This window comes from Phycodurus eques, chromosome 15 (genome assembly GCF_024500275.1).
Source record: "Phycodurus eques isolate BA_2022a chromosome 15, UOR_Pequ_1.1, whole genome shotgun sequence".
In the NCBI taxonomy this organism is placed as follows: domain Eukaryota; kingdom Metazoa; phylum Chordata; class Actinopteri; order Syngnathiformes; family Syngnathidae; genus Phycodurus; species Phycodurus eques.
Genome location: NC_084539.1, coordinates 15,827,206 through 15,844,546, shown reverse-complemented (window position 1 = coordinate 15,844,546; position 17,341 = coordinate 15,827,206). Strand labels below are relative to the sequence as shown.

The 17,341-nt window shown below is 41.7% G+C and overlaps 1 protein-coding gene across 1 annotated transcript in view; it reads left to right on the top strand.

Moving 5' to 3' along the window:
* The window catches only part of mmp17a (matrix metallopeptidase 17a), an 81,480-nt gene extending 73,536 nt beyond the window's left edge, over positions 1-7,944 (top strand). Inside the window, exons 6-10 of the mRNA XM_061698382.1 lie at positions 38-140; positions 2,708-2,790; positions 4,253-4,405; positions 5,026-5,283; positions 7,546-7,944. Coding sequence (XP_061554366.1) covers positions 38-140; positions 2,708-2,790; positions 4,253-4,405; positions 5,026-5,283; positions 7,546-7,871 — 923 coding nt within the window. The 3' untranslated portion in view covers positions 7,872-7,944. The remainder of the gene's footprint in view (positions 1-37; positions 141-2,707; positions 2,791-4,252; positions 4,406-5,025; positions 5,284-7,545) is intronic.
* The last annotated feature ends 9,397 nt before the right edge of the window (positions 7,945-17,341 follow it).

Sequence of the window (17,341 nt, the reverse complement as noted above, 5' to 3'; positions counted from 1 at the left end):
TAATCCCAATTTTTATTGAACTGTATGTCCTTCTTAGGTGTCAGAGACTCTGTGTCCCACACCACTCAACCCGGCAACCCGTCCCAGACAGCAGAACCTCCAGTCCTGCTGGACCTCCCGGAAAACAGATCGTCTGTCTTGTAAGTAGACGATCCACCTGCCTTTAATGCAACTCCTCATGGATGTCCAACATGAAATGCCCCTCTCGATCTTTTCATCAATAATCCTCTTTTTTCCCCCTTTACTTTTCTGACATTCGGAAACACACACCCTCCTGATATTCCTGATCCATTCTCTTTCAAGCACCCTCTGTGCTAAGGCCGATGGGGGAATACCAACTGTGTGAAAGTATAAAGACGAACTGAAGCTCAGTTCAAGTCCTGAAACTGCCATGTTCATCTTTGGTGGAATAAATTATCCTCATCAGCACAACATGAAAGCATAAAAGCACGGTGTTAAGCAATATATCAGCAGACCTCAGTCCGCTGAGCATCAAAGGAGTAACTATGGGAGCTTTTTGATTTTTCTTTGGCCTTTTTGCTACACTTACAGTATGTATTCCCAAAAAAAACGACCAGTCTATAAATAATAGAAGAAAGTGAGAATTCTCAGGACATTGATTCGATCGAAACACTCCAACCAAGAATGGTTATAGAAGAGATGAAGTAGAGACAAATATCAAACAAACAATCTGGTGCCTCCACAGCCATTTTTGCAACTGATTGAAATATCAACAAGGCTGATTCCGCCCAAATGCCTGTCATTGGCTGGCAGAGGCCACCCCAATATATATTATTAACAACTGTTGTTTTGCATCCCAAAAGAGGGAACCCATCATTGGCTGAAGCGGACCCCTAACTTAGGTTTCCACGCCAACCCTCGGGCTCGAACTGTCCTAGCTTGCCTGTGCTGCATTAACTGATGAGGCCTGCTCAGATGAGAGATAAAACATCCTCTAAGACAACCTGAACTGTCCAGTTGCAATCGATTCAATGCCCTGAGAATACAACAACCTGGTTGAATATGGTGCGCTACTGTGGGTGTCTGTGGGGGTGACCTCATTCGCCGCCAATAAAAGCGGTTCCTCTCATTTTCTTTAATTGTGGTGCGATGACAGTCTCGGCAAAGACATCTCTGTGATGAAGAGGCTGATCCTCTAATCTGTGCGTTATGAGAGGATTGTCACTGCTCTGGGTCAGTGTGGCAACAGATAATGTACTCGCGTACCCTTAATAAATACAGAATGAGCTGGTGATAACCACTGGCAACTCAAATATGTCCGTGGACCTCAGTATCTGTCTGCCTGTGCCCTGATCAAATTTACCAAAATCACGTTCCAGCGGTCTACCTTGCGCCAAGATTTAGATGTGGTCTGAGCGGGCTTAAGTTTAGAGCGACTCTCTGCCACCAAAGGGGCGCGGGAGTGCTGGAGCCTATCCCAGCTATCTTCGGGCAGGAGGCGGGGTACACCCTCAACTGGTTGCCAGCCAATCGCAGGGCACATACAAACAAACAACCATCCGCACTCACATTCAATTTTAGAGTCTTCAATCAACCTACCACGCATGTTTTGGGGATGTGGGAGGAAACCGGAGTGCCCGGAGAAAACCCACGCAGGCACGGGGAGAACATGCAAACTCCACACAGGCGGGGCCGGGGGTTGAACCCCGATCCTCAGAACTGTAAGGCAGACGCTCTAACCAGTCATCCACCGTGCCCCAGTTTGAACTTATACAACAAAAAGTGTCTTTCTTGAAACTGCGAACTTCACCTTTAAAAAAGGTTTTATATATCCATAGTTTGACCCTGGAATACATGAATTGTATTTCCATTATGTCCTATACAAATCTGCATAAATGGGAGGTCGACCAGTAGTTGGAAGGGTATACATTTGATCAGTGAATTTGTGCAGGACACTAATTGGTCAAAACAGGCATGTGACCTGTTAGTATTCGTTAGAAAACCCACAAGTAGGGCAAGCTAAATCGCACCCTCTTAGCACGCTAACAATAATGCCTTGGGTTGCTGTCAAGCAGCCACAGTGCATACCCCCTGCGTTTTGATATGTTAATGAGCAGCCAAAGCAGGCTGAATCCTGTTCAAGTTATTCGACTCGATTGGAGTGCAGCATGTGTACTGCTGTAGCTCTGAGACAGTACATTGACAACCACGCAACTCCATTTGAATTAACATTAGGAAATAATCAGACGAGAAAATCCTGTTTCCTCTATATAATTAGTTTTTTCCCACGTTGCCTGTGGTAGAGAAAGCTGCCGCTTTCATGACCAAATTCTCAATATTTGACCACTAGGCAGCAGTGTTGTGGCAACAGAGCTGTGAAAGGACATTTTTGTTTATAATAGGAGAGCTGAGCACCTAACACTCCACAGTGGCAGCCCTGTAGGTCTAATGGCTTCGTCATTGGCAGGCCAACCACGTCCCTACTTGAAATCACTTATTATCCCTGTGGATAAATGCGCTGGGGGGTGTGCGAGCTTGTCAGTGTGAGAGCGTCTCGCCCTTAGCCTTTTTAATTGACACAGACACATCCACTCTCATGCACGGCTTTCTTACAGGGTGACTGCAATTATTTTATTTTGAATCAAATTGTGGCTTCTATTTATTCTGTGACCCCCTTTATTTTTTATTATTAATTAATTATTTATTTGTTTCTACATTTGCTTCCTCCATTGTCCATCTCGCACAGGTTGGTGCGAGATTCCCCAGACAGATGCGCCGGTCACTTTGATGCCGTTGCCCAAATACGAGGGGAGGCCTTCTTTTTTAAAGGTACTTAAAGCCTCTAAGGAGCGTGTGTACAAGACAAGCCGAGCGATGGGCCCGAAGGATTGCAGATGATTGAGAGAGAGAGAGACAAAAAAAAGATGTGAAAGGAGATAAATTGAAAGGAAGAGACAGGGTTGTGGGCGATCCAGTGATCAATAGAAAGCCAAGTGATGTGTTGCTCCCAGCGCGCTTCTCACACAAAATCACTGAATTTTACGCTCTAAACAAAATGATCCAACAGGCCCAAGGCAGCCTCGCTTTAGATGTATTATCTGTTTAATGCAGAATGTATCTTTTCTTGCTCATTAGCTCGTGTGACTAATATAGCTGCAAAATAGGGCTCCGGAATGTGTTTAATAAGGTCGTACTGCATTTATTAACTGAAGTTTACTCTAATGCTAATATGCAACATGCTGTTACTGAGCACAAATTAGGAGTGGGAATCACGCGCATTATATAATATTTTGCTATTGTTAAATTAATGCCATGTTTGATACTCGTTATATTTACTGAAGCCCCCATTTTTATATTTGTTTCCTTAACAGCAATGTTTGTTGGTCAATGTGACCCACTCTGTTTAATCACCCCCCCCCCCCAAATAAAATAATAGCACAATAAAAAACTGACATTTATTTTAAAAATAAATTGGGAAAATAAAGCCAGCAGAGTAAGTTAAATTTAAAAAAAACAATCATATTTTTTTCTAGTCTATCAAAAATGTAAATTCTACCCAAAAACATAGCAGGATTATGTTTTAGTGGAATTTCTGATATGGAAATTGTAGTTCACTGGCAACCATTTAGACAGTTTTACATCCCTGTTGTCTACGTATTCTACTGTATGTCAAGCCTTTGTGATGTACTAAAGATGCAGTTATTACATGAAGGCCACGTGAAGTATATCACGTTTGTATGCATCAAAACAAACCTTCAATAAAGCTGTGTTAGCATAACAACTAGACACGTGTATATGGCCTTGTGGATGTCACGGCTAGAACAGAGGACAGTTTTGTGTCTCTGTAACCTTGTGAACCTTGAGGTTGGAACAAAACTAATGTTAAAACATCGTCAAAGGAAAACAAATGCAGCAAATAGAATAATGAAATGAGTGACAGAGTGAATAATATAATTCCCATTACAAATCAAGATAATGACGATCAATGCAATTTTTGCTCGTTGTGCAGAGCAGCCAATTTGGCTACAATGTAAAAAAAATATTCAGTTTGTCGGTTAGACATGCAGCAGTGATAGTCAAACGCTCAACTCACACATAACTACGCCTACTTAGACACCAGACAGTCTGTATTGACATCTGATATGGCTGTTTCGATTGAGATCCCAACCAGACACGTAATAATAATACCAATACACACATTTTTACAATAAAGCACTCGAAAATGTAACATGATGGTCCATCATACTGTGAAGTTCCAAACGCTGACTAATTCTGTCACTTTTGGTCATAGGAAAGTACTTCTGGCGACTAACACGAGAGAAGAACCTGGTGTCTCTTCGTCCGGCTCACATCCATCGATTCTGGAGAGGCCTTCCCCCCAACGTCGACAGCGTGGACGCTGTGTATGAGAGGCCCGGCGATCACAAAATAGTTTTTTTTAAAGGTGCGGCACTGAATAGTTGTTTCTAGGAAATTGGGTTTTAACGTTCGTCGGGTTGTGTGGAGGAGCACGTCTACTAATTTTCCCATTTGGATTGTTTTGTGGGCGGCATGAAAGATCAGTGGTTAGTAAAAATGTTGAACTGTTACTCAAATGTTTCAAGTAACATTTTAACGTTCCTAACAGTCATACAAGTATAAATGTAGGTTAAGCGCTAACCACTCAAACTTCTGGTTGAATTTCCAATTGTCTATTTCCACTGCACACTGTTTCGCCATAACTTCCTGGAGGAGTGTCACATACAAATCCTTAAATTTAAGGGTGATGACTTTTATATTGCAAACAAAAAAAAACAAAAAAAAGTTTATTAGAAACATGGCAGAGTCTTCAATTAACCTAACATGCATGTTTTTGAGGAAGCCGGAGTACCTGGAGGAAACCCACGCAAGCACCGAAAGAACATGTTCACGCCACTCTCAGCCAGAGCTGAGATTTGAACCCTGAACCTCAGAACAGACGTGCAAACCCACTATGGCACCATGCTGCCCTTTATGTTTGTTTTATATTTTATGAAATAAACAAACCAAACCTTTACACGCCTGATCTTTATCCTTCCTCTCTAGGTATAAAGTACTGGGTATTTAAAGACAATATTGTGGAGGAGGGTTACCCGCGTCCAATCAGCGACTTCGGCTTGCCTTTGGAGAGCGTGGAAGCGGCCTTTGTGTGGCTCCACAATGAGAAGACCTACTTCTTCAAGGACAACCGCTACTGGCGCTACGACGACCACCTGAGGCGCATGGATCTGGGCTACCCTAAGGACAGCGCGTTGTGGAAGGGGCTGCCCCCGCACCTGGACGATGCCATGAGGTGGTCTGATGGTAAGTGGTCAGACGATATCCAATTCACAGGTAGCCCACTCTAATAGTTGTTGGGTTCCTCTTTCCAATTAACTAAGGATAAAAAATTATCCTTAGTTACATTATGAGGAAAGTCACAGAAATGGGATCAGCCTGTGATCCCACAGAGTTTGATTCTGAAACCCCTCGTCAACGATTTAGATTTCTATTGATCACACTTCGGTTATTTTGTTGATCTGGTTATTGTGGCATTCGTTTTTAGCTTTTAGCGAGCCAACAAGCTTTGCATTCTGTTTATGTGATTGATTCGTCTGCATTCATCTAATGAGATTAACCTTTGATAAATCACTTGTGGGTCTTCAGAACTGGCACGAAAACAACTAATTAGCAGGAGGTGCTCTCGGGCTCTTTGGCTTACTTTGGAATGCCACTCCAGAGGAGTGCACCCCGTCTGTAGTTCCGTTCAGGTGTTCATACGAGCATGTTGTGTCTTAAAGTTTGCCAGCTCCAGTTTGCTGATGTTTTTGCAAAGGAGAGCAGGCCAAATGGGGGCGGGGGGAACACCTGCAGTATAAGCATGTGACTTCTCAGAAAAGACTGTTTAAGAAATCTTTTAGATCTAATGATGTGAGACAAACACAGTGCTACCTCAAAATTTGAACGCTTCAGTGGTGTGCAATTTTCATTCATTTTCATTTCATGTATTGCAGTATTCCCTCACTATATCGTGGAAATATGCACGCTCTTATATAGAGAGAGAAATGTATATTTACTTACTGGAAGGAGAGCCACGATCGCCGATGCACTTTTCAGCCACTTATTAAATGCCAGGGGGAACAGCAAAACATAAACTTAATGAGCACACTCGCACAAAGCTGCTGTTGGCCACCGCTCACGTCCAGGATTGGCTAACACACAGGTACTACAATACGCACAGCATTTTCTATACGTTTTACACTTGCATTTTTTTGTGTTTAAAAAGTGTGTAATTAAGTTAAGACTTGTGACAAATTATATGGTCTCACTAGATTTGCAGATTTTCACCTTTTGCGGGTGCATCTGGAATGTACCCCACAAATGTAATGTACCTTACTGTGTAAGACACACAAAAACTTGGATGTAGTAGTTCACTACAGGCTGCAGTTCACTTCCCACTCAGTGATGGTGTTAATGGTTGTTGGTACAATAGGACAATCAGCTTTTTCATTCAAAGCAATAACAGAGTATAACAAGCTCCAAACTGGATTCAAAATCTGCACAAAACAAAAAACATGACATTAATGAATCAATTGCCAGCATTAATCCACACATTACAGTGAGAGTAGGTTGTTGGAGAGTTTGTAATGGGAACAATTGCTGGTGTGTCGTGACTTACTTTGACTTTTTACATTACTGTGTCTGTATATACAGTATGTATTACTCCCAGTATGTATTACTCCATGTTTTGTGTTATATGTTGTTTGAAACGCCTTTGGATGTATTTGAACTAGGCACATCTGAAATAAACTGTTTTTTTTGTTTAACATCATGGGAAACTCAAAAGAAATCTGCCAAGATATCAGGAATAGAATTGTGAACTTGCACAAGTCTGGTTCATCCTTGGGTGCAATTTCCAGATGCCTGAAGGTGGTATGTTCATCTGTTCAAACAATTATATGAAGTATAAACACCATGGAAATGTACAGCCAACATACCACTCAGAAAGGAGACAGGTTCTGTGTCCCAAATATGACTGTGCTTTGTTCAGAATTGTGCATATCACCCCAAGAACAAAAGTAAAAGACCTTGTGAAGATACTGGCCGAAGTTGATGAGAGTGTGTCCTTATCCTCACAGCACTTGACAAACAAGTGCTGTACTTGTCGTGACTTACTTTGACTTTTTACATTACTGTGCTGCCGACATGTGCTGCAAGACCACTCTGCCACTCCAAAAGAAACATAAAAAAAAAAAAAAAAAAAAAAAAAAAAAAATGTAAAGCCAGATTACAGTATGCAGAAGCAAACAGGGACTAACACCTCAATTTTGTAAATGTGGTACTTTGGTCTGATGAAACCAAAATTAGATTGTTTGGCCCTAATAAGCATTGTTATGTTTGGAGGAAAAAGCGAGAAGCTTGCAAGCCTGACAACGCCATCCCAACTTTGAAATACGGAGGTGGCAGCATCATGTTGTGGGGTTGTTTTCTGCCTTTTAGTATTTACTAGCATCTTTGTGTCTTGTATGCCCGAAGGTTGTTTTCGGGGAATCGCATTGAATCTGGTGGTCTTTCTCCCGCATGCAGGTTCATCATACTTCTTCAAGGGGAAGGAGTACTGGCGAGTGCCAAGCAGCGACATGGAGGTGGAGGCGGACTACCCTCGCCTTATTGCCAAAGACTGGCTGCTGTGCACCGACATGCAATCGGACTCGCCGGGCGCGGAGGCCAAGAGCACCGAGAGCCGAGCCAACGCGCACCCTCGCCCGGACCACGCCGAGAACGGCTACGAGGTGTGCTCGTGCACCTCGGACGGCGCCTCGCCTTTAGGGCCCCGGCCCTCGCCGTCTCCCTTGTGGCTGCTACCGCCCCTCTGGACGCTCTCGCTGGCCCTTGGCCCTCTGCCGCTATGATGCCAAAACACAAGAAGTACTTAAGACTCACTGGTAGACATCCAGCTTACACTCAACACGGAACATTTTCTTTATATGAGTACTAATGGCTATCCTTTTTGCTCTTGTTTCTCTCTTATTTATTTCTCAAGCCATTTGATGTTTCTCTAAAAGCCTTGCATTGTACACGGTGCATACTGTACAGTTATCATACAGGTGGACTTGAATCCATTCTTGATGACAAAGGTAGTCAATGCTTTAAAACGAGGCTACGCAGAAATACAAAGTCTTTGAGCAGCTAAGTAAAGACATTAGTTATATGAAACAAACTCATAGCAAGGAGGGACATTTAGAATGTAGACACCAACTGGTAAAGGAGCAGTTTGACCTTTTACTTTTTAAGACACATTGTGAGATTGCTAAATCCAATTAATGAAAGGCTATAGGGCTGAGGAACGGAAATTATATTTGAGTTTTGGCTTTTAAGCACCCCACCAGTTTCACTTAACATCACTAATTAAAGTGTGATTCTCCTCTAGGTACAACCAATTCTACAGGGTTCCCACAAATTCAAATGTTACGATAATGTTCTTAATATTCTGATATTGGATGAAATGTTTTGCTTTTTTAGACATCTGCAGGTTTGGTCTGCCACAAAGTCATTGTACCCGTACAATGACAATAAAGATATCTTATGAGGAACAACACATCATACAACCATGTATAAATTAAGTGGGTGTTCAAGAGAGACCAACTATATATGTATTACCCTATAAATGGTTAACAGGAGAGCAAACGGTGTATACAAATTAAAGTATAAAAATGACATCACGATAATGGACATAATTCACTTATATGATCTTTTGTTTTTGTTTTTAAGCATGCATATGCTAATTTGTATTTGTAAATGCACTCCCCTTTCCATATTAGAACATTTAAGGCCCTCAATTACCCACATGAGGGCAATCAAGCCAGAGACTTGCCATAATGGTACACTGAACGCCCTAAATTGTCCATACAAGGACATTAAAAGCCCCCCCTGCCAGATTAGGACATGGAAAGTCCTTAGTTGTCTATAGAAGGACATTAAACACCCTCCCTGTGCCATATGGACATGAAACACCCCCCCCCCCCCCCCCCCCATTGTCCATATAAGGACCCGAGAAGGCCTACATGCCCATATAGGCGCTCAATGTCCTTATACGTACATTAAACAGCCTCCACGTGCCTATACAAGGACATGGAAAGTCCTTCTCTTTGACCATATTAGGGCTAAAAGGCCCTCCCGTTGCCCATATAAAGAGATGCAATGGTCTAGGTGCCCATTTAACGTCATTAATGGTCCTCCAGTTGCCCATTCAAGTTAGTTGAATGCCCTCCCGTTGACCCTATGAGGACATGAAGCTGCACCGTCCTCTGGGCTAAGAAGAAGGAAACGGTGATGAATGCCAGAAACCTGTCAGAAAAGTGCATCAGTCGAATTGAATTGCATTTTTGGTGTTAATAACAAATGGAGAAGAGCTCCACACGTCCCAAAATCCTCCAAATGTATTTACAGACCACATTCTGGTGATGGCCACTGATTGGGTTGTAGCAGAAGACATTTCGTTTTATTCCACATGACAGGAGAAGCTTCCAGAAAGCGTTTACCCGGGCATATGTTGCCATTCGAAAATATAGGTGTTGATGTTTGGGAGCTGACTGAAACCTTGACATGTATCTGACAAGAAAATGCAAACCAAAAGGTATTGGCGGTGAGATTGTTAGCTTTACAGGTGTCACCAGGTAGACACACATCACACGCTGTGTCATTGTTCACGTCGCTTGCTAGCGCTCCGAACTTTTTGCTCATGGATCATTTTCAGCAGCGACACAGACAGAAACAGAAGCTTGGTTGTGTTTTTCTAACCGTATTGGATGGATGGTTCCTGTTTGCAAAGCTTTCTTCCTCTCACTGCTTGACTCTTTTCAAGCCCATAAACTAGCAACTGGATTTTCTTTTTCTTTCCTCTCAGTCGAACAGCGAGCCGTAATATGGAGGCTTGAAACACTTTTAATTGTTCCTATTGGAGTGTATATTTCAAGATGTGTTTTATAATGTAAAATATTTTTGTAAGAAAATAAATCTCACTATGTTTGGAGGATTATTGAGACTTTATTTTTGAGCAGTATTTTCAAATGCCAACAAGTTCAGCCAATTTACAGTTGGAATGGATAATTCAGATGATGATACGTGCGTAAGGTGCAAAGATGTGTAACTTCGTAGCCGCGAGACCGCATGTAACATGAATGGAGTGCTGCGTGCTGACGTCTTCTGTAAACAATGAAAACGGCGTGAATACCTCATGCCATCAAAATGAGCACCAGTGTTGAGGAGTAACTAATTACATGTAACTCGATTTCGGGATTGAATTAGAAAATGTGTCTCATTGTAATCCATTACACTACTAGAAGAAAATGTGTAATTAAATTACAGTTGCTTTTGGAAATTCCCATCATTATAATTTTAGTTATATTCAAAAAAAAAAAAAAGTTCTTCTAAAGTCTACGCTTGTGATTGGCTCTCTCTGTTCACGTGCCATTCTGCTGTAGTCTCAAACATGAAGTACTTTTCCAAATATGACCTCGAAGCGCCACCTTGTGTGCTCTATTAGTTTGTCTGAGATTTTGAAAAGGTTAGACTCATAGTTACACTTTTGAACACATAAAAACATTCACTTTTGAACATTTTCCTTTTTATAATTTGGGACTTTTTTATGGAAAATTTACTTAACCGGGTTATCATATGAAGTGATATTGTAGAAACTGTCCACATCAGTTATTGAAACAGTGTTGGAAAACATAACACAGCCAACTACGAGCTGTCCTATAAACGGAAGCCTTTTTTGGAGTTGTACATTTCATTATAATTCCCCTCAACAATCTCCCTTCAGTCACACCTTCCCAAACCAAGCTGTGACACCACCACTGTATGAGTGCACCGATTTCAACACACACTTGGCTCGAAGGTTGCAGCAGCCGGGCGGGATGAGACAGTCAGATTGAACATGCAGAATAGATCACTTCCAGCATTGGAGTTCTATGATTTTGGGGCAGCTAATTTAATTTAAAATAACTGCAAGAATTAAAACTGCATGTGTCGTCACTGATAGGAACAGAGCTACCAGGCAAAACATTTCATTAGTGTATGTGCATTCTGAGTGTTCAGCCTTGTGTGCACTCAGAAGTCACATAGGTACAATATTTGTTCATTTTCAGTACTCTACCAGGTGTTTTTTTATTATTCATCCATCCATCCTGGAGACTATCCCAGCTGACTTTAGGCGAGAGATGAGGTACACCATAGACTGGTCGCCAGCCAACCGAGGGCACATATACAGTAGACAAACAACTCTTCACACCTATGGACAATTTCAAGTCTTAAATGAACCTAACACGGATGTTTTGTCGGAATGTGGGAGGTAGCACGGGGAGAACATACAAACTCCACTCCGAAGGGGGATTCAAACCCACAACGTCTTAACATTCAGGCAGATGTACTATCCACTATTATTTTTGTTTATTGTTAAAGTGTCATGGTGAAAACTCAGAGCCTGTTTGCAAGCTTTTCACGATTGTTGTGTATTATATCAAGGTGAGAACAACTCTATCTGGGGTCTAACTCAGCATTGTACCTTGAGGGATTGATGTTTGCTGTCAAATTAACATCCCAATTGATTTTAGCCAGGATCCATTCCCCCAGATGAGAAGATGAGTACTTAAAACAGTTTTCGACCAATTTAAACACCTTTCGGCATTACTGTCCTACATTACAAAAGCAAAAAAAAAAAAAAAAAGGAAAACTCCGTACCGGTTGGGTCCTAATCAGGATAATCCATTAGAGACATCTGCCAAACGGTCCTTTGCTGACTTTGATCAAAAGTGGAGAAAAATGCTCAAAGGAGGGCACAGTGTTGTCAGAAAAGGTTTTTAGATTGAACATGTCATTCTGAAGTCCAAGTGTGAGTAATGGTCCTTTCCCGACTCATGCATTTTTACAAGCACAAAAAGTCCAAATCCAAATGCAGCAGCCTGTACTAAAAGAAAACAGCTCAGTGGTGATGTGGAGTGTTGTCCATCCCCAAGGAGACGCTTGGCGGTGGCAGGGGATCCTGAGACAACCGATCATTTGATGCACGTCAGACTTATTCACGCTCTGTTCTGCCAATTCTCCGGTCACATTCCAAGAAATTCAATCCAACTGTGGCCCACACAATCATCGGCGGGTTGAAAAGGCGCACCCTTCTATTTCCTGTCAGTCAAGACAAGTTTGAACTTTAATATGACCCCCGATGTCTTGAAATCTTGACGCACTACGACATGATAGAGGGGCTGGAGTGTCGAGAATCAAATGAATCGTTATTCGATTAGAGTGATGAGGCGAATGGAGACACTGTATTAGGGGCTGATTCTTTTGGTTCTAAAGTGTATTTTAGCAGTGATTCAATTGAGAAATAATCGCATGATATGCGATCACTTGATCGTTAAGAATTTGGTCAGTTAGGTGAAATGAATTGTAGATTAATCATGTCGAGAAGAGATTTAGGCAAAATGGAGTACACTACTTGGCCAAGTGAAAGAAGGTTGAGTTGTCTTTTTTCAGAGCTTGCGCGCTGTTACATTGGCTGCACACTAAACACGACCTGCCGAGTGACCACAAACAAACCAATATTGTCTGCAAAAAAAAAAGACTTTGGGCATTGAACCACATGTTGCTTCACCAGGTCTTAAGACAAATGTTTAGGTTTGATATGTTAGTTGGTTATCAAGCGGAAGCGACAAGAGAAACACGCACATTTTAGGGGTTTCTCAAGAGCTATTTGGGATTTCCAATCATGTTTATGAATTATTTCTAGGCTAGTCAAGTTTATTTGTATAGCTCTAAATTACAAAAAAAAGTCTTGAAGGGATTCACAGGCCCACAGTTGACGAAGATTGATGAAGCGACAGAAGCGGCAGTGAACCAGGCCTATATTTATTTACTTTGAGGCTAAAAATGTCTTAAATTGGGATTACAATTTTTTTACTGGGGTAGCAGCTCTAATATCCACGGGTTGGGCTTTCCACAGTACTGGAGACGAAATAGAAAATGCTCTAGAGCCTGCGGATTTCTTTCTGGGGGTCGCCAAAAGACCAGCCTGTTGTCAATGTAGTTTTCGTAACAGAACATGCGCTACAACTAAGTCAACAAGGTAGGAAGGTGCTAGGCCATGTAATATTTTAGGAGTTAGTAACAAAGCTTTAAAATCGCATCTCAAGTGGACCGCGAGCCAATGCAAGTTGGCCAGCATCGGACAAATATGATCACAATTTCTCGTCCTCGTCAAAAGTCTTCCTGCAGCCTTTTATTACTAAACATAAGACCACAAAGCAGCACATTGCAACAGTCAAGGCGAGACATAACAAATGCATGGACTGTGTTCTGTGCATCACTTGCGAATAAGATGGGCTGTATTTGATCAATATTGCGGAGTTGGAAAAAAAAAACACACTTTTGATTGTATATGTGCATTTGAAAGGAGAGAGTTGAGTCAAATATAACGCTGAGATTTGTTTTGCTGAGTCGCTTTGTTTATTTCTACTCCAGGTGATCATAGGTAGCAGCCTGCTCTAGTTATATAATATAATATAATATAATATAAAGGACAACATGAGGTCAGCTTTCATGAGCTACATCCAGATAGGAATTTTCTCCGGCGAGCAAACTGGCAAATCCTATCACATGGAGAGTGTCGAGACCTCCCATAGGCCCCTTAAAGCAGCACAGATCATTCATAATAGTAGCTGCAAGTCTCTGTGGTGCTTCTTATGCATCCAGTCTACGTCAGCTCAAACGCACCATATGTGCAAGTCAGAGATTACGACTGGCGCCATTCATCTTTACTAATAAAAGCACTGAAGGGTCATTTGTAACCTTCACCTATATTAAATGGTATGCAGTCCCCTATCATAGTCCTGTTATTGTTGTTTTCCTTTTTCGCTGCACAGTATATTCAACAAAGCTCGACTCAAATGAGGATACTTGGCTAGAATTTTAAAAATAAAAATATATGCTACAATTAGCTTACTCTGTTGCTGTGCCGTAGCCATAAATCATAAATAATATTTGCGGTTCAGCCTTTGCAAATGTTCCTGTTTACAGATTTATTTATTTTTTATTGAATGAAAGAATGATCGACTCACTGTTTTTGTGCTCAGGCCACAGTAATAACAATGTTGCTATAAAGTTCAGGGGCTTGCTTTTTTCCCCACACTCTGCTCTTGCAAGTAAGATGCTTGCTTCATGGTTGTCATGTTACACACATTGTTAAGATACCTGGGAATTGTTTTCAAATGTGAAAGTAATGCATAATACGTCTCCTTTAATTAGGGTGCAACGACCATGTGTACATTTTGTGTCCATGTTGAGTTTCTTAATCGTGTGACATACAGTAGTTAACACCATGTATTCTCAGCATGATCCTTTCAGTGCCCCCCTCCGTCAGAGGCTCCTCCGAGGCTGTAAACGAGCCCATCGAGTTTCTTATCCGACACTGACCTTATCGGCGAGGACCGCCACACTCGAGACACGGCGATGCGCGAAGCCGGACAACACTATTATGCTGATCGAGTCCTGAAAGTTCATTTCGGCGGTGAGATGGTTTTGTAGAGAGCGGTGACCTTCACGGTGGCGGGGGGGGGGGGGGGGGCTGTGGGGGTGGGGGGGGTCTGTGGGGGGCAGTCGCACTATCTGTCTGGGAGGAGAACGCTGGCTACCATTCAGCCCAGCGACCGAACTCATCAAGAAGGATGATAGAGGAAAAGTAGTGTTAGCCATCCAAAGAGTGGATGAACTGTGCTTCAAGGTCAACTTCCTTCTGAACATAATGAGTCATATAAATAAATGGGAAAGATGATGCAATGACTCTCAAAGTGATTCACAGTGAGGATCATTCAGTCCGTCAATGATTGCTGAAGCCCTCCACGTTGTGCACAGAGCTTCTAGATAGCTCGAGATACATACAGAATATGTTGGAATATGTATTTTTTTCCCCGTTTCGCTCGGTACAGTAATCGCCCACATATTTGCAGTTCACTATTCATGAATTCATTCCATTCCACGTCATTTTCTGTGGAACCTATCCCCAGCCATTTGCTGAAAAGCTAGTCATGTTTTTCGTGCTCTTGATAAATGATGAATAATCATAAAAATCTCCGTGCGGAGCATATCAAAGCAGAGGTGCGCAGAGGAGCCAAGAACGGTTACTCTAGTAATACTACTGTTACTTCTGAATCATATGACTCAAGTTAAAGTAAAAAATAGTCCTCCAAATAATTATTTGAGGAAGGGAGAGAGAGAAAGTACTCCAAAACTACTCAAGTACTAATTGATGAGTAACTTCTGATTTTTTATTTTTTTTTTCAAATCAGAGCATGAACATCAACTTTACAAAAAAATATAAAATAGGAACTTCTTCTGATCTTGCCCAACAATATCACTTTAACTACACACAACAATGTGTGAAATCTTTATAAAGTAACAAAGCAAATTCAGCCGCAAGCAATGATCTGAAATGAATTGTCTTCATTAACACCTGTGGAACAGCACAAAAGTCTCATCAGGTATCAATTCCACTGAAAAACAGGAACAAGGCAGTTTTTTTGTAGTGTGTAAGTCGGTAAACATAGATTGAATGTGATGCCAGGGGTCTCGTGCCTCTTCTGACTTCAATTCATCCGGGGTCAGGTTGCGGGCGCAGCAGCTAAATCTTGATCCAGCGCTTCCCGGGGGATCCCGAGACATTCCCGGGCCGACCGGGAGACACACAGGGCTCTATTTTCATCAGTGGCGCATCTGCGGCGGGTCGCAAATGCTAATGGATCCTGATTTTCATGCAAGCCCCTTGCTCGCTGCGTGTTTGCCAATTTGATGATAGCATCTCTGACTGTGAACACCTGAGGCCCTTTGCACCACCTGCCAGAAGTAGATAGTTGGATAGTTGGATCAACCAGGAGGAACAGAACTCACCCAACCAAATTCAACCAAAGGGGGGGGGGGAAAAAGATCAAATTATGCATCTTTTCATCAGTTCTCTCACACTAGTACTGTCATATGTTTCCTTGTTGTTGTTTTGTTTGGATGGATAGAGGCCAAAGTTCATGTCTGTTGTTACAAGTGGCAGTTGCTTCGAAAAGGGGAAAATTCAAATGGGATTAAACAGGAAACTTAGTTATATGGCATGATGAATGAATGTCAAATTAACCGATGTTGACTATTCAAAACATTTGATTCTGTTTTGTTCAATTCCTCTCCACTTTAAAGCATTAGACTGACTTTATTTAATCCAAACATGATGAGGGCCTTTCGAGAGATGCAAAATTGAAGTGCAGGCTGATGAACTGTTTACTCTTTTGTTACAATTCTCTCTAAACGTTGTTGCCAGTATCTTCTCTGTTGCTATGTTTTGGATTGTCCCATGTTCTTCCGCCACACATGCAAACCCCTCTTGTCTGACAGTTTTTTGTTTTATATATATATATATATATATATATATATATATATATATATATATATATATATATATATATAAACTTTCAAGCGCCTGTTACCATTTGTCCTCATTCTGCAGCCCCTCCCCCTTCTGTTTCTCAATTCTACTTTTTCTTATCATTCCACATCTAGATCCGCCTCATACACAACATGGTTTGCATCTCCTGCTCCTCTGGTCTCACTTGTTATTTTCCAGTGAGGAAAAGCTGTATGGTAATTACAAAAATATGCAACAAAATATGGCTGAATTCTTCTCTGGCATGATTAGAAAGCTATATAATCCCTTCCTGAGAGAATACTCGCAGAGCTAAAGCGATGTGGATTTGTTGTCTCGGTTCTCAAGTCATCCACACTGTCCACAGTTCTTATCTGTGAACATTTATGACTCTCATTTGTTTTCTGTATGATGAGAAAATACTGTATGAAGGAAATGTTACATTTGAATAGTTTAATTGCATTAGCAAGTCAATCAAATCAAATATTGTTGTTGTACGTGGGCCACTTGCACGGATCTGCTACACTAATGTACAAAAGTAATTCTGCAAAATGATGAAGTGCTGCCATCACAAAGGATTCTTTTGCATGTTTTCTTTTTTTATTGGGGCTTGCCTCTCTTTTCAGAACAGTTAGCCGCTTGCCTCACCACAACGCCCCAGCTCCACCCAGGTTGCCATGTTAACGAATCGCTACACTGTTGTACTGTACTATACTGCCGCTGTATGGTGGGCGGGGTGAGCAGTGGCTCATTTGCATGAGACAGATCCACTCCCTCAAAACAAGGCTAATTTCAGAGACACTAGCTAAATATTTAACGGATATCCTAAGATTGCGCCACGGAAACCAATTAGGCCTCCCATCGTAACGTTGGCATTTTGGCGAATGAGCAAACAGCAGCACACCGTTACCAGTTTTGCAAATATCT